Source organism: Coregonus clupeaformis, chromosome 9 (assembly GCF_020615455.1).
Source record: "Coregonus clupeaformis isolate EN_2021a chromosome 9, ASM2061545v1, whole genome shotgun sequence".
In the NCBI taxonomy this organism is placed as follows: Eukaryota; Metazoa; Chordata; class Actinopteri; order Salmoniformes; family Salmonidae; genus Coregonus; species Coregonus clupeaformis.
The window spans coordinates 40053488-40072300 of record NC_059200.1 but is presented as its reverse complement, the minus strand read 5'-3'; the positions used below and the strand labels follow the sequence as shown (position 1 = coordinate 40072300).

General features: G+C 42.0%; 1 protein-coding gene across 3 annotated transcripts in view; it reads right to left on the bottom strand.

The window, feature by feature from the left end:
• LOC121573552 (cytospin-B) overlaps window positions 1-18813 on the bottom strand; it is a 221185-nt gene that overhangs the window by 124425 nt on the left and 77947 nt on the right. For all 3 annotated transcript variants that reach the window (XM_041885626.1, XM_041885628.1, XM_041885627.1), the window contains exon 3: window positions 18344-18479. In XM_041885626.1, the coding sequence (XP_041741560.1) occupies window positions 18344-18479 (136 nt within the window). The remainder of the gene's footprint in view (window positions 1-18343; window positions 18480-18813) is intronic.

Sequence of the window (18813 nt, the reverse complement as noted above, 5' to 3'; positions counted from 1 at the left end):
GCTTAGGCGTCCACCGTATGATATTAATATCTAAAATAATATATATATAAAGGGAGAGAAGCATGCTACAACACTGACATGCAATTCTTTATGTCAGGTGGGTACTGCGTCTGCTATACAGATAAAGGCGTACGGAAGGAGGCTAATTTTTTCATTTTTTATCCTAATATTTTGTATAAAGATAAGCATTATATTGTTAGATTATAGGAGTAACTCTGGTAGGCCTAAAACATTCTTCCTCACCTCAAGTTCAAATGTCGTAGTCAGTTGGAGCGCTGGTGTGCACTGCCTTCATATCATAGCCCTGCAGTAGCTAAAGCTTGATAATAGCCACACCAAACCAAACCTTCACTAAACTTCCTAAACTTTATTAGGGTAATATCAAAAGTAAGAAGCCATTGTTTATAGGGAAAATACGAGCAGGCTATTATATTAAGGCAAACACAGCATTACAGTTGGAACTTAATTAGCATATTTAAAGACCTGGTTTCGATGAATAAATAGGCTTACAATAATAACAATGATATACAATAATAATAATGATAAATATGAAAACAAAAAATGTAACTTCCAAAATTGCATCCTATCTGAATAGCCTGCATTTGGCTGCGCTAACGTTCTTCTCATCTTAGTCCATTACAAAATTAAAACTTGTCCACAAGGACTCTTCTTCCTCTAACTTTCGTTTTACTTCAATGATAAAGGACTCCATCTTCACAATCAACAGTAGCCTAGGTCAAGGCTCCTCCTCCTCCCCTGCCTTCTAGCCATCTCTCTCTCCTCTCTCTCTCTCTCTCTCTCTCTCTCTCTCTCAATTCAATTCAATTCAAAGGGCTTTATTGGCATGGGAAACATATGTTTACATTGCCAAAGCAAGTGAAATAGATCATAAACAAAAGACACATTTCAAATATCATATTATGGCTATGTACAGTCGTGGTCAAAAGTTTTGAGAATGACACAAATACTAAGTCTGCTGCCTCAGTTTTGATGATGGCAATTTGCATATACTCCAGAATGTCATGAAGAGTGATCAGATTAATTGCAATTCATTGCAAAGTCCCTCTTTGCCATGAAAATGAACTGAATCACACAAAAAAAACATTTCCACTGCATTTCAGCCCTGCCACAAAAGGACCAGCTGCCATCATGTCAGTGATTCTCTTGTTAACACAGGTGAGAGTGTTGACGAGGACAAGGCTGGAGATCACTCTGTCATGCTGATTGAGTTAGAATAACAGACTGGAAGCTTTAAAAGGAGGGTGGTGCTTGAAATCATTGTTCTTCCTCTGTTAACCATGGTTACCTGCAAGGAAAGATGTGCCGTCATCATTGCTTTGCACAAAAAGGGCTTCACAGGCAAGGATATTGCTGCTAGTAAGATTGCACCTAAATCAACCATTTATCGGATCATCAAGAACTTCAAGGAGAGAGGTTCAATTGTTATTAAGAAGCCGTCAGGGCTCCCAAGAAAGTCCAGCAAGCGCCAGGACCGTCTCCTAAAGTTGATTCAGCTGCGGGATCGGGGCACCACCAGTGCAGAGCTTGCTCAGGAATGGCAGCAGGCAGGTGTGAGTGCATCTGCACGCACAGTGAGGCGAAGACTTTTGGAGGATGGCTTGGTGTCAAGAAGGGCAGCAAAGAAGCCACTTCTCTCCAGGAAAAACATCAGGGACAGACTGATATTCTGCAAAATGTACAGGGATTGGACTGCTGAGGACTGGGGTAAAGTCATTTTCTCTGATGAATCCCCTTTCCGATTGTTTGGGGCATCCGGAAAACACCTTGTCCGGAGAAGACAAGGTGAGCGCTACCATCAGTCCTGTGTCATGCCAACAGTAAAGCATCCTGAGGCCATTCATGTGTGGGGTTGCTTCTCAGCCAAGGGAGTGGGCTCACTCACAATTTTGCCTAAGAACACAGCCATGAATAAAGAATGGTACCAACACATCCTCCGAGAGCAACTTCTCCCAACCATCCAAGAACAGTTTGGTGACAACTAATGCCTTTTCCAGCATGATGGAGCACCTTGCCATAAGGCAAAAGTGATAACTAAGTGGCTCGGGGAACAAAACATCGACATTTTGGGTCCATGGCCAGGAAACTCCCCAGACCTTAATCCCATTGAGAACTTGTGGTCGATCCTCAAGAGGCGGGTGGACAAACAAAAACCCACAAATTCTGACAAACTCCAAGCATTGATTATGCAAGAATGGGCTGTCATCAGTCAGGATGTGGCCCAGAAGTTAATTGACAGCATGCCAGGGCGGATTGCAGAGGTCTTGAAAAAGAAGGTTCAACACTGCAAATATTGACTCTTTGCATAAACTTAATGTAATTGTCAATAAAAGCCTTTGACACTTATGGAATTCTTGTAAGTATACTTCAGTATACCATAGTAACATCTGACAAAAATATCTCATAACACTGAAGCAGCGAACTTTGTGAAGACCAATACTTGTGTCATTCTCAAAACTTTTGACCACGACTGTACAGTGTTATAATGACCTGCAAATAGTTAAAGTACAAAAGGGAAAATAAATAAACATAAATATGGGTTGTATTTACAATGGTGTTTGTTCTTCTCTCTCTCTCTCTCCTCAGCAGCAGGTGTACGTGCGTGCAAGGAGTGTGAGAATGGTTCTGAAGTGTGAATTCTGGGTGTAGTCTATGAACGACAGCCTTTCCTGGACAATATTGGCTTTTCTAAAAAATAAAAAAAATACCGGCCAAAAGCCAGCAATTAGGCCTAGCCTGGTGTGTGCGTGTGTAGGCAACATGCCCCTCCCCCTCGAATGCATAGTCTAGTAGTCTACTGACATTACAAGTGTAATTCCTTTTCAAAGCTAGTTAAGGAGACTATCATTATCATGTTTCACATTGGATTTATTAACTACAAACAGGTAAGACGTGTTTTTATTTTAATTCTGGTGCCGCTCTGCAAAAAAAAAGGAACAATATAAACCATTACTTTTTGGGGGATCGAACTGGTTCAGAACTTTATTTTGCTGGTCAGAACAGTGGAACGGAACGAAAAAATGACTGGAAATAATTTCGGTTCCAACCCTTGTGGCAAACTCTAAACACACACACGCATGCACTCTCTCTTTCTCTCACACACACATGCATGTGCACACACACACACACACACAACCAGTGTTTTCATAGCAGGACTCTGCATTACTGGGGGGCACCATTCTCCCTGCAGCTCACACAGCAGGGGAGGGGTGTGTCTGAAAACGGAGGGAGGGTTGTGTGTGAGGAGAGGGAGGGGCAGTGGGTTCATTCTCATTCACAATGTATGTGTCTGAAATATTCATGATGGTAAAAGCCACAGTAGGAGAAATGAATTTGCGAGTGAACTGATGTGTCATCTCCGGTTGGATTGGTCCCTTATTGAGTGATCCGACTTTAAGGGAACCTCTCTCTCTCTCTCTCTCTCTCTCTTTCCATCTTTCAGTGTGTCTCCCTCTCTGTCACTGTGTGTGTGTGTGTGTGTGTGCCTTTCTCTCTTTCCTTTCTGATGGTGTTATTAAAGTTACAACAGTCTCTGATATCTGCTGCAACATTTGAAAAACTCAAGGGCGTAATAGACTTTCTAAACTCAGAGATGCTGCTGTGGTGCCTCTTCCTCCTCCTTCTCCAGTGTTCTCCAATGATCCCTTCTCCTTCTGTCTGAGTCCATCACTGCAGAACCACACCCAGTAAACCAACATAGAGTCTTTGGGGGTTGCTTGGGGCACAGTCTTCTCATGACATGGATATATGTTGTATGTACTTCAGTAAACAGACCAACAGCAGGTGTGTTTGTGTACAAACCTTATGTCAGATATTTTGCCTAAATAGACTCTTTAAAGCACCACCCGAATATATTGAGTGGGTGTGGAGTCGTGATTTCTCATGACCAGCATCATTACCACTGCTCTGAGTGTGTTCTGAGTGTGTGTGTGTGTCTGTCATGGTAGAATGCTTATGGAGGCTAGAGAGGAATGAGGAGTCCCAGTGGTATTGAGGCGCGTTTGATTAATTAATATGACAGTGATGAGGAGGGGATAGAGAGAGTGACTGTGCCCCAGTCTGAGGTGGGCTCCATGGGGACACAAAGACACACAATGGCCCCTCAGGGCCACATGTTCCTGCTCTCTCCACAGGCCTCCAGGGTCCCAGAGTGTGTCCAAAATGGCACCCTATTTACTATATATTGCACTACTTTTTACCAGGGCCCTGATCAAAAGTAGTGCACTATATAGTGAATAGGGAGCCATTTGAGACGCAGCTCCAGTCTGGTGTCTGGGCACGTCCACAGACAGCCAGCTGCTCTGCAACCCTCTCCTCCCTCCTCCCCTCGTCCTCTTCCTCCTTCTCTCCATCCTTCACTGTGACAGTCAGTCAGGACGAGGGATAACTCACATCATTCATCACACACTCAGGGAAGCCTCGTTCACTTGCTTGCTAGGCATGAGGACAGACCAGAATCCCTTCTCAGGTTTCTCAAATCAGTCACAACGACTTGTGGTAATGTATAAATGATGAGGTTTCTGGGCTGATGAATGAAGTACAGAATATTATAATATCATAATACTTCTGGAGAGGCAACACATATGGTGAGCAATCTGTGGGCGCCTGTTCCCCATCAGTCACTGACAGAGGCTGCAGTACTCATCTGGCAGAGAGACAGACTGGGGTTAACTACACCATGAAGGGAGAAATATGACATGCCTGATAGGCCTTCACCTCATAGATGATACAGCAAAACTTGAAACTATAACAACAGCACTCATTAATCTATTACTGAGACGGACAAAGAGATGTTGTTGAGTGGGTCCCCGATTATAATAGCTAGCTAACTATGCTAGCTAATCAGTATGTGGTCGATGTTTACAGCAAGTGAAACATCTCCCAATGGGTTCTTAATTAAATGGAACTGGAGAGTGTGCGGTAAACGAGGCAGCAGGTGTGAAGGCCTCATAACCTAAGTTGGTTCTGATGATTCATACTGACCTCCTAATGACCGGTACACAGTGTGAGTCTCAGACAGACCCAGCAGGCCTCCAGCCTGAGGGTCTGGGCTGAATCACTCATCACAATGGTATCTTCTTTGCCCTTTAGTTGGTCAGTATGAACACTGTCAAGCCACCAGTTACAGCCGTGGACACTATGTTCTTGCTATTAATACAGCAGAGATGTTTTTTTTGGCTTAACTGATATTGATATTGATCCACAGAGGCAATTTCAAAAACATACGTCTCTTTAAGCCAAGACACTGACACTGGAAAAGGCTATAAAATGATTGAGTAAAACTGTCCCTTTGAACAGTGACACACAACAAGACCTTCAAAGTTCAAACAGCCTACAGTCCTCTGTATCCAGTGTCTAAATCAGAACAGGTCTGAGGTAAAGGAAGGACCAATCCATGAAATAGCTACTAGTACACATCACCTCACCCCATCAGGGCTGATGATAAAGGTGTTATTTATAGAGTAAAGACTGCTTCTCTCTATCTCCTTCTGGCGCTCCACTGGGGATTCTCTACTCTCACAGCGAAGGAAGGCTTCATTTAAATATTGATGAAGTGCTTAAATAAGTCATCTGGACGTGGCTGTGGCCCCTTCTCTCTCTCTCTCAATCTGCAGCAATCTCTTAAAGGACAATTCCACCACTTTATATCCAGTTATTGTGCTTTTAGTATATATGCACTACTGTAAGATATGATACACGTTTTGATGTTTTATCGTTTTAAGTCATACTGCATTTTTTAAGTTTCTGCATTGCCCTGGTCTACAGTATACTACAATTCCCAGGGTGCATTTAATCTCCCATGATGCAATGCTCTGCCTAGTTAGCCTAACTGAGGTATAATAACAACGTTAGCCTGCAGTTAACTTAGTTGGCTAGCAAGTCAAGATTAAGCTTATGTCATAAGTTATGAGTGCATTTCACATTACTTTGGGTTGTAATCATATTATAATGCTTGCATGAATATCATGCTGGAATATATGTTCATGTCATTAACCACGTTGACATCCACAGTTTTTATGCAAGCAAACGACAGCTGTATTGAAACAACAAAGCCTCCTTCACTCATGCTGCCAAACATGCCCTCGTAAAACTGACTATCCTACCGATCCTTGACTTCGGCGATGTCATTTACAAAATAGCCTCCAACACTCTACTCGGCAAATTGGATGTAGTCTATCACAGTGCCATCCGTTTTGTCTCCAAAGCCCCATACACTACCCACCACTGTGACCTGTACGCTCTTGTTGGCTGGTCCTCACTACATGTTCGTCGTCAAACCCACTGGCTCCAGGCCATCTATAAATCACTGCTAGGCAAATCCCCGCCTTATCTTAGCTCATTGGTCACCATAGCAGCACCCACCCGTAGTCTGCGCTCCAGCAGGTATATCTCACTGGTCATTCCCAAAGCCAACACCTCCTTTGGCCGCCATTCCTTCCAGTTCTCTGCTGCCAATGACTGGAAAAATTGCAAAAATCTCTGAAGCTGGAGACTCTTATCTCCCTCACTAACTTTAAGCATCAGTTGTCAGAGCACCTTACCGATCACTGCACATGTACACAGCCCATCTGAAATTAGCCCACCCAACTACCTCATCCCTATATTGTTATTTATTTTGCTCTTTTGCACCCCAGTATCTGTATTTGCACATAATCTCTTGCACATCTAGCATTCCAGTGTTAATACTAATTGTAATTATTTTGCACTATAGCCTATGTATTGCCTTACCTCCATAACTTGCTACATTTGCACACACTGTATATATATTTTCTGTTGTATTTTTTGACTTTGTTTTTTTTACCCCATATGTAACTCTGTGTTGTTGTTTTTATCGCACTGCTTTGCTTTATCTTGGCCAGGTTGCAGTTGTAAATGAGAACTTGTTCTCAACTGGCTTACCTGGTTAAATAAAGGTGAAATTAAAATAAAAAAGACAACCAGAGCAACATAAAACTATACATAGAAAACAGGTTATATAGATAGCAAAAAACGACTGTCCATAATTCACTGTATTAGTAATCTCAGGGATCCTACTTGAAAACGTCACTAAACAGTCAAAAGACATTAAATCATAAAATTACCCTAAAACTGTGTAGGACATCACTAAATACTTAATAATAACAATTCAAATGTTAAAAGTGGCAGAGTTGCCCTTTAAGTGCTGTGGTATTTGAAACAGGCTCTGGCTGGGTCTCAGGAGCAGACGGAGAGGGACACCAGAAAGTGGAGTCACGGTCTCTAGGGGACACTGCCTTGATGATCGCAACAAAAGGACATCCATTTCCTAAATAAGCAGAGAGACATCAAGTGAAAAAATTTATTGCCTCAAGGACATGATGGAAATTATATTGATCACCACCTCACAAGAATGTAGCCTAACATTCTGCCTCAGGTGATAGTAAGGTATGTGAGGTGTTCTGACACAAACTAATAAATCAAGGTGTTGAAACAGTGTGTGTAGTTCAGACAGGTATGTGTTGATGCATTCCCTACTTTTAAACTGAGTTATTTGAGAAATGATGCTGCTACATGCTCACACACAAACTAGATATTAGAACAAGTGAAACATTTGAATAAAATGTTCAATATGTTATTTGGAAGAAACACCCAAACCAACATCAAACATCACGAATGAAAGCAGATTTTGACGTGTGTAATGTCTGAAAAGTCTGAACAATGCTAGGGTAATGAAATCCGTGCCTCAAAGCCCTGTTAGTCCAGATTGCCTATCATCACTGTGACAGGCCCTCTCAAATCAAATCAAATCAAAATGTATTTGTCACATGCGCCACATACAACAGGTGAAATGCTTACTTACAAGCCATTAACCAACAATGCAGTTCAAAAATAGAGTTAAGAAAATATTTACTAAATAAACTAAAGTAAAAAATAAAATAAAAAGTAACACAATAAAATAACAATAATGAAGAGGAGCTGATGAAGAGGAGCTGATTAGAGTTTACAGTACTAACACAACCATGCTGACATAGTGACTGAGACAAGCCTCTTGACATACCGAAGGATGAAGCCATATTGACAGTTACATACATAATCCAGCAATAGAAACTGGCTTTGGTATAAAATACTTACCACAGAGCGAGGTGGTGAGAGGATCAAGCACACCAAGTAAATAATAAGTCAACATAAATCAATAGAGCAGAACCATCTTTAATCATAACTGACAGCATGGTACAAACTGGCAGCTTCATTTGCAACTCTGCCTAGAAGGTAAGCCTCCCGGAGTCGCGTCTTCACTGTTGACGATGAGACTGGTGTTTTGCGGGTACTATTTAATGAAGCTGCCAGTTGAGGACATGTGAGGCATCTGTTTCTCTAGACACTCTAATGTATTTGTCCTCTTGCTCAGTTGTGCACCGGGGCCTCACACTCCTCTTTCTATTCTGGTTAGAGCCAGTTTGCGCTGTTCTGTGAAGGGAGTAGTACACAGCGTTGTACGAGATCTTCAGTTTCTTGGCAATTTCTCACATGGAATAGCCTTCATTTCTCAGAACAAGAATAGACTGACGAGTTTCAGAAGAAAGTTATTTGTTTCTTGCCATTTTGAGCCTGTAATCGAACCCACAATTGCTGATGCTCCAGATACTCAACTAGTCTCAAGAAGGCCAGTTTTATTGCTTATTTAATCAGCACAACAGTTTTCAGCTGTGCTAACATAATTGCAAAAGGGTTTTCTAATGATCAATTAGCCTTTTAAAATGATTAACTTGGATTAGCAAACACAACGTGCCATTGGAACACAGGACTGATGGTTGCTGATAATGGGCCTCTGTACGCCTATATAGAAATTCCATTAAAAATCAGCCGTTTCCAGCTACAATAGCCATTTACAACATTAACAATGTCTACACTGTATTTCTGATAAATTTGATGTCAATAAAAAAATTGCTTTTCTATCGAAAACAAGGACATTTCTAAGTGACCCCAAACTTTTGAACGGTAGTGTACGTCTCAACCGTCAACCCAGTATGTATGCGTTGTTGACTAGACTAACACTCTTCCATTACATGATCATGCCAAATGGGATTTTACACTGGCTGATCAGCGGCAGCTCTACAGACCTGTCTGGCCTGTCCACTGACTGTCAGGTTCATCTGTCTCAACAGGTACTCACTGGTGTGGAGGAGGCAGATAGAAAAATCCCTGTGGAGAAATATCCCTCTGTCTCTGTCTTATGATTTTGATAGAAGGCTACTGCTGGAGAACACACCAACATCTCTCTGCCTTTTATCTAAAAGAGATTAGGGTGCAAAACAAAACTGAATATAAAGGCCAATTTAGCTTATTTTGACTACATCTTTGGCTGAGGGAATAAATTGGCGCAGCTTGCAATCACATAACATAAGGCTAAGTGGACACTGTGCCCTACTCCTTAAGATGCAGAGTGCTTTACGATCAAGTGTTTATCTTAACAAAATCCGGTCCTATAACATAGCTGAACAGTAAGGAATTATTTAGGAAGTTGCCTAATGAAATAATTATGCAGGCAGGACACAAAGTATAAGAATCTCATTTGTATCCTGCAGTGTGAAAACCTTGAAAAACAAACTTCTTTCATTAAAGTCCCTTGATACATTTAAAGCCAATCCGGGCTTAATTGTGTGAGAGCTTGAGAAAGTTATTCTGCGCCACACTTGATGCCTGGTTTCACACTCACTCAGCTCCCAGGAGCCCTTTTGTTAAACTAAAAATCAATTTGTTTAGCCTCTAATCAACAGCCCTGAAGAGAGATGTGAATTAGCAATCTACCCAAAACACAACCCCCAAACACTGTGTGGATGGGCCTCGAATAAACAAACACTGCTAGTCTGCTACCACAGACGGATTTGACAAGGGATACGCTTTGAACAATATGGTTACTGTACACACATCTATGTCCGTCCAATACCTAATTGTAGGCCTAATATTTGTCTTTGGCTGGCATGGCAATTTAAAGATAACCAGAGGTTTGTTGGATAAAGCTATTCCTCACAAACATTTCACGGTTTGTGCTGTTTGTGCCGTCATTATGTTAATCTGCACTGTTGTTCAAAGTAAATGTGTTTTTGTCAAATTTTCAGTGGGAATTGTTCAAAGTAATTATTGTGCATAGAGTTGCATGGTTTGTTTAACTTGGCAATCATTGGTTTTTGTTTGGCATACATTTTAAAGTGACAAATCTGAGTCTCAGCATCATTCCGTTAACGTGGAGTTACTCCACTTGCAGAAATATGGAATGTTCTTGGTCATATGTCCAGGTATTTGGAAAGCCATTAAAATACTTTAAACACATGATTTTTACATTTTTACATGATGTAATATATCACAGACAATGAGGCGAGTGTGGCCTGATGGAATTCCTAATTATGTATGTCTCAAACCTGTATGTACAGTGCATTCGGAAAGTATTCAGACCCCTTGACTTTTTCCATTTTGTTATGTTAAAGCCTTATTCTAAAATTGATTACATAGATTTTTCCCCCCTCATCAATCTACACACAATACCCCATAATGACAAAGCAAAAACTGGTTTTTAGAAATTTTAGCAAATTTATATAAAAACAAAACTGAAATATCACTTTTACATAAGTATTCCGACCCTTTACTCAGTACTTTGTTGAAGCACCTTTGGCAGCGATTACAGTTTTGAGTCTTCTTGGGTATGACGCTACAAGCTTGGCACACATGTATTTGGGGAGTTTCTCCCATTCTTCTCTGCAGATCCTCTCAAGCTCTGTCTGGTTGGATGGGGAGCCTCGCTGCACAGCTATTTCCAGGTCTCTCCAGAGATGTTCGATTGGGTTCAAGTCCGGGCTCTAGCTGGGCCACTCAAGGACATTCAGAGACTTGTCCTGAAGCCACTCCTGCGTTCTCTTGGCTGTGTGCTTAGGGTCGATGTCCTGTTGGAAGGTGAACCTTCGCCCCAGTCTGAGGTCCTGAGCGCTCTGGAGCAGGTTTTCATCAAGAATCTCTCTCTACTTTGCTCTGTTCATCTTTCCCTCGATCCTGACTAGTCTCCCAGTCCCTGCAGCTGAAAAACATCCCCACAGCATGATGCTGCTACCACCATGCTTCACCGTAGGGATGGTGCTAGGTTTCCTCCAGATGTGACACTTGGCTTTCAGGCAAAATAGTTCAATCTTGGTTACAGAGAATCTTGTCCTTTAGGTGCCTTTTGGCAAACTCCAAGCGGGCTGTCATGTGCTTTTACTGAGGAGTGGGTTCCGTCTGGCCACTCTACCATAAAGGCCTGATTGGTGGAGTGCTGCAGAGATGGTTGTCCTTCTGGAAGGTTCTCCCATCTCCACAGAGGAACTCTGGAGCTCTGTCAGAGTGACCATCGGTTTCTTTTTTCTTTCTTTTCTTGCAAACATTTCTAAAAACCTGTTTTCACTTTGACATTATGGGGTATTGCGTGTAGATTGATCAGGCAAATGGGTTATTTAATCCATTTTAGAATAAGGCTGTAACATAACAAAATGTGGAAAAGGTGAAGGGGTCTGAATACTTCGAATGCACTGTATGTATGGAATTCAGAACACTTCCCATCGTGTATTGTACACACAGTAGGAACAGCTAGAGCAGAGGCAAGCTGCAGTCAGCCAGTCAGTCAGTCAAAGCCAGTTAAAGTAGGCCTAGTGTGATCAGCTCCTGCTCCACCCTATTCTGTGGTATTCACACACAGTGCTGCCAAACACATGAAATAGCACAGCATTCTTCCACAATAGAGCTCACCAGCTTGTAGTCCTAAAACCGGAAATGAGTTACCTCTGGTTCGTTCAGGCATTCCAATAGGGTAAATGAATGGGGAATTAATGGGGTTTTGGGATAAACGCCAAAAATAACATCTGAGGTTAACACAGGCTTAGGAGATCATATACGTGTTGTTCTATGAGACAATATCAGTCAGTTAAAATGACCTTTATGAATTATGACACCTTTATGTGCTTGTTGATTACATAAATACTTAAAAATTCACAAAACGTGACATTAGCTGATGGAAGATTATCTCTGTCACTGAATCAGCCGAGGCTGCTCCTCCTCCTTGCTCGGGCAGGCTTCGGCGTTCGTCGTCCCCGGAGTACTAGCTGCTACCGATCTATGTTTCTGTGTTTGACTTGTTTTGTCTTGATTGTGTACACCTGTTTCCTATTATGTTGTATTGTATTCCCTATATAACCCTCTGTCGTTCATTGTGTGTTGTGTGTGATTGTTCTCGTCATTTTCGGCAGTTGCTGTTGTGCGGGTATTCTCCTCCCTGTTTGGAGGTTGTTTTGTACTCTGGTTACTTTGTTAGTAAAAGTACGTTTCCAGTAGCTCGGTGACCTGCGTTTGACTTCGCCTACCGCATTCACGTCGCACTTTGACAATCTCATAGAACAAAACATGTCAAATCTCCTAAGCCTGTGTTTAACACATACCTTATTTTCGGCATTTATCCAAACACCCTCCAAAAAACCCATTAATTTCCCCATAGGCTTTGGCCAACGAGACATGGCGGAGTTAGTGCCTACAAAAATACGTCATTACTACTGTTCGCTATTTGAGATTAAATATTGTTCCCATAGTTCAATTATGCCCTCCCTGGCCCGCCACACCCACACGTGGAAGGTGGGCACAACACACACGTTTGTTCTACTATCCTTGTGGGGACCAAACAATTGAATCCCATTCAAAATCCTATTTTCCCTAACCCCTAACCTTAAAATATACTTTTTCTTTGTGGGGACCGGTGAAATGTCCCCCACTTGTCCGAATGTTCCTTGTTTTACTATCCTTGTGAGGACTTCTGATCCCCACAAGGATAGTAAAACCAAAAAAACACACAGACACTTGTTTTCTGTTGAAATTAGCAGCCAGCCAAGCAAAAAAAGCAGCAAACATATCAGAGACAGACATGCCGGCGACTAAACAACAGCAGGCTGTATAAAGGAAGGATCCTCCTCTGACGCAGCAGCAACAACATACTTCACACACTTCACACTGGGACACCATAAACAATCAAACACTTCACGTTTTAATTATCCTAAGAAGCTCTTATGCTCAGATCAGTCAAAACCCAGACAGGGTTTATATAACAGCTTAGGGTTTAGTTTGTTATTCACGTGCTCAGAAAGTCATTACAAGAGCCTTAACTGTATAATTGTAATGAATACTCAGGGAGAAAACGGTGTAGATTCACACGCAGAGCACGGCAGGTGTTTATTTCGCCTTGCCAAAAGGCAGGAATCGTGGTCACAGGCAGGCAATAGTCATACACAGGTAGGCAAACAGGCAGAATAATCAAAAACTAGGACTGAAGGCTATAACTGGTTCTCACAAACAAGCTATAAAAATGCTTAGTAGAGTCAAAACAAACAATACCTCACAAAGCACAAACAGAAAGAACTGAAGTAAATAAGGAGCTGATGAGACCAGGTGAGTAACTAACACAGGTGAAATCAATGAACAAAAATGAAAGACAGGGCTACGTTCAAGAACACAAAGAAACAGGGCTATGTACAAGAACCAAGGTGAACTAAGAAAACAAATACAGAACCTTACAATAATGCACTAAATACTTATGTGACGTGGAACATATAATGCAATTCAAATTTCAGTGCAAAACAGACAATAAAGTATAGTTGAATCTAATCTAAATTTAGGGCAAATCCAAATGACTTTAAACAGTGAAGTAGTCAAAATACTTAGAAAAAATAACCTATAATGGATGACTGCTGTAATTGAGAGATCTATCTTTATGATTGATGTATACAGTATGTGTCCCGTGGGTGAAAGTGTGATACAGTTACAGTACTATGCTGTCACAATGACAGAGCACTGGGTTAATTTGCTATGGTTGTTGTTGAGGTTCCAACACAGTCAACTCAGTCAAACACATGTTCTGGGTGTTCTTTTGTTCCATGGCCTCATGTTCACCCATGTTTGAACCACCGACTGACAGTCCCTAACACTAAACATCTGAGTGTGTAACACACTAACAACAACCCAACACACACACGCTTGCTGCACTAACGCATACACACAAAGACACATACGCGCACACACACACTTACAAACACACACACAAATACACAAAAAGCTCTCGAAGGAGAACCATGATGATCATTCTTTCCCTTTCAATAAGCTCAGACATATCCTATTGGAAAAGAAGTCCTCATATTTTCCGTATCATGGCAGAACAAATGGCCAGGTTTGGACCAATAAACAATAGGAGACTACTCAGACAACCACCTGCATCCCAACAGGCCAGCTCGACACCAAACTGATACGGAAAATAAAGAGGGGATTTCAGGGAAAGTTCTTTATGGCTTGTGTTCTAGATCTTGAGCCTTTTTAGCAAATCAGAGTGATGATCTATCGCCCTCTAGTGGCCATCAGGGGAAGTTGTACCCTATGTCTCCCTGGTTGTACATCACAGAGCAAAATGAGATCAGCAGTAACAGGGACTACAAGAAGGAGTGAACTGTGATTCTGAACTGATTACTGGAAAAAACCCATTAGCCTTTCTGATACGTAAATGCAGTGATGGTGATTATTTCACACGGACAGACGACTCAGCATACAAAAAGCCAACTCCAATATTTGATAGGCAGTGAAATATCAGAATAATATTGATTGATTGGCCATTAGGTCACTTTTTGTAGGAAGGACCCAGAGTTTACATTTCTTTTCAGGTGGAATATGTTTCATATGGACAACAAAGAAAGAAGAAGTAAAAGGTATGTGTGATTGTGTGTGTGTTTCAAGTTTCATTAGTAGTATGTGCAGGTTCCTTCTCGACAATGCAAAAACAATAAGAAATAAGAAAACATAAGAATATGAACGTAAAGTAAATGGCTCAGTAGATTAGAATAAACATTTTAGCATCAGTATAATACACAATTTATAGTCCAATATTTACACGTGTTTTGGGGAAGGGGGGATTGGAGGGCAGTGTTTAAATTGTGCAGTATTTAGCAATAATAATAATAAGAGTCAGGTAGCTGCAGTTGTGATGTGTGTGTGTGTAGCATGAATGTACATACAGTGCATTCGGAAAGTATTCAGACCCCTTGACTTTTTCCACATTTTGTTATGTTAAAGCCTTATTCTAAAATTGATTAAATAGTTTTTTTCCCCTTCATCAATCTACACACAATACCCCATAATGACAAAGCAAAAACAGGTTTGTATAAATTTTTCCTATTTTTTTTTTTTTTTTTAACGGAAATATTACATTTACAGTGGGGAGAACAAGTATTTGATACACTGCCGATTTTGCAGGTTTTCCTACTTACAAAGCATGTAGAGGTCTGTAATTTTTATCATAGGTACACTTCAACTGTGAGAGAGACGGAATCTAAAACAAAAATCCAGAAAATCACATTGTATGATTTTTAAGTAATTAATTAGCATTTTATTGCATGACATAAGTATTTGATCACCTACCAACCAGTAAGAATTCCGGCTCTCACAGACCTGTTAGTTTTACTTTAAGAAGCCCTCCTGTTCTCCACTCATTACCTGTATTAACTGCACCTGTTTGAACTCGTTACCTGTATAAAAGACACCTGTCCACACACTCAATCAAACAGACTCCAACCTCTCCACAATGGCCAAGACCAGAGAGCCGTGTAAGGACATCAGGGATAAAATTGTAGACCTGCACAAGGCTGGGATGGGCTACAGGACAATAGGCAAGCAGCTTGGTGAGAAGGCAACAACTGTTGGCGCAATTATTAGAAAATGGAAGAAGTTCAAGATGACGGTCAATCACCCTCGGTCTGGGGCTCCATGCAAGATCTCACCTCGTGGTGCATCAATGATCATGAGGAAGGTGAGGGATCAGCCCAGAACTACACGGCAGGCCCTGGTCAATGACCTGAAGAGAGCTGGGACCACAGTCTCAAAGAAACTAAGGAGTGGCTCCGTAAGAAGCATCTCAAGGTCCTGCAGTGGCCTAGCCAGTCTCCAGACCTGAACCCAATAGAAAATCTTTGGAGGGAGCTGAAAGTCTGTATTGCCCAGCAACAGCCCCGAAACCTGAAGGATCTGGAGAATCCCTGCTGCAGTGTGTGCAAACCTGGTCAAGACCTACAGGAAACGTATGATCTCTGTAATTGCAAACAAAGGTTTCTGTACCAAATATTAAGTTCTGCTTTTCTGATGTATCAAATACTTATGTCATGCAATAAAATGCAAATTAATTACTTAAAAATCATACAGTTGAAGTGTACCTATGATAAAAATTACAGACCTCTACATGCTTTGTAAGTAGGAAAACCTGCAAAATCGGCAGTGTATCAAATACTTGTTCTCCCCACTGTACATAAGTATTCGGACCCTTTACTTAGTACTTTGTTGAAGCACCTTTGGCAGCGATTACAGCCTCGAGTCTTCTTGGGTATGACGCTACAAGCTTGGCACACCTGTATTTGGGGAGTTTCTCCCATTCTTCTCTGCAGATCCTCTCAAGCTCTGTCAGGTTAGATGGGGAGCGTCGCTGCACAGATTTTTTCAGGTCTCTCCAGAGATGTTTGATTGGGTTCAAGTCCGGGCTCTGGATATGCCACTCAAGGACATTCAGAGACTTGTCCTGAAGCCACTCCTGCATTGTCTTGGCTGTGTGCTTAGGGTCGTTGTCCTGTTGGAAGGTGAACCTTCGCCCCCAGTCTGAGGTCCCGAGCGCTCTGGAGCAGGTTTTCATCAAGCATATCTCTGTACTTTGCTCCATTCATCTTTCCCTCGAACCTGACTAGTCTCCCAGTCCCTGCTGCTGAAAAACATCCCCACAGCATGATGCTGCCACCACCATGCTTCACCGTAGGAATGGTGCCAGGTTTCCTCCAGACGTGACGATTGGCATTCAGGCCAAAGTGTTCAATCTTGGTTTCATCAGACCAGAGAATCTTGTTTCTCATGGTCTGAGAGTCCTTTAGGTGCCTTTTGGCAAACTCCAAGCGGGCTGTCATGTGCCCTTTACTGAGGAGTGGCCTCCGTCTGGCCACTCTACCATAAAGGCCTGTTTGGTGGAGTGCTGTAGAGATGGTTGTCCTTCTGGAAGGTTCTCTGGAGCTGTGTCAGAGTGACCATCGGATTCTTGGTCACTCCTTGACCAAGGCCATTCTCCCCCGATAGCTCAGTTTGGCCAGGCGGCCAGCTCTAGGAAGAGTCTTGGTGGTTCCAAAATTCTTCCATTTAAGAATGATGGAGCCCACTATGTTCTTGGGGACCTTAAATGCTGCAGAAATATATTTGGTACTCTTCCCCAGATCTGTGCCTCGACACAATCCTGTCTCGGAGCTCTGCAGACAATTCCTTCGACCTCGTAGCTTGGTGTTTGCTCTGACATGCATTGTCAACTGTGGGACCTTATATAGACAGGTGTGTGCCTTTCCAAATAATGTACAATCAATTGAATTTACCACAGGTGGACTCCAATCAAGTTGTAGAAACATCTCAAGGATGATCAATGGAAACAGGATGCACCTGAGCTCAATTTCGAGTCTCATAGCAAAGGGTCTGAATACTTTTTTAAATAAGGTATTACTGTTTTTAAATACATTTCCCAAAAAATTCAAAAAAACTGTTTTGCATTGTCATTATGTGTCACGGATTCAGCCGAGGCTGCTCCTCCTCCTTGCTCGGGCAGGCTTCGGCGTTCGTCGTCACCGGAGTACTAGCTGCTACCGATCTATGTTTCTGTGTTCTACTTGTCTTGTCTTTATTGTTCACACCTGGTTCCCATTAGGTATTGATTACTTCCCTATTTAACCCTCTGGCTCCCACTGTATGTTGTGCGTGTTTGTTCATGTTTGGTTGTCGTCTGGTGAGTGGGTTTGTTTCCTCCCTGCGTGGAGGTTATGTTATTTACGGTTCCTACGAGTAAAGTACGCTTTCGATTAGCTCTGTGTCCTGCGCCTGACTTCGTCCTACCGCATCACACTGACACCCTGACATTATGGGGTATTGTGTGTAGATTGTTGAGGAAAAACATTAATTTAATCCATTTTAGAATAAGGCTGTAACGTAACAAAATGTGGAAAAGGGGAAGGGGTCTGAATACTTTCCGAATGTGTGTGGGTTTGTTCTTCTATCCTTGTGGGGACCTAAAATCCCCACGTCTCCATGAGGACAAAGGCTATTTTAAGCTTAGGGGTTCGGTTTAGGGTTAGGTTTACAATTAGGGTTAGAGTAATGGGTTAGTGGTTAGGTTTACGGTTTGGGTTAGGGTTAAGGTTAGGGAAAATAGGATTTTGAATGGAAATACATTTTAGGTCCCCACAAGGATATAATAACAAAATGTGTGTGTGTGTGTGTGTGCACTGAACTATGGTTCCCTTACCTGAGAGGCTGCGAGGTCTTGCATCGGCCAGGTCAGAGATGGCCCCTATAGTGACAGTCTTCTTCATGCGGGAGCCTGTGGCTGCTGCCCCCAGGGCAGGCTTGGCCAGGGTGTCATCACTACTGGCCCTCTTCAGCTACAACAATACACACATACATACACACTCAGTCAGGACTTACGAAACCACAGATTACCTTACCAATTGGAAAACATCCACAATCTACTACTATTAAATTGTAAAAGCACTCTTAGGCAAAAAATCATGTTGTCACTGCATTCTTGTCATGCTGTCAGTACAACCCTTTTTGGTTCCAGGTAGAACCCTTTTGGGTTCCATGTATAACCCTATGTGGAAAGGGTTCTACATGGAACCAAAAAGGGTTCTTCAAAGGGTTATCCTATGGGGACAGGCGAAGAACGCTTTTAGGTTCTAGATAGCACCTTTTTTCCTAAGAGTGTGTATGCTTTGT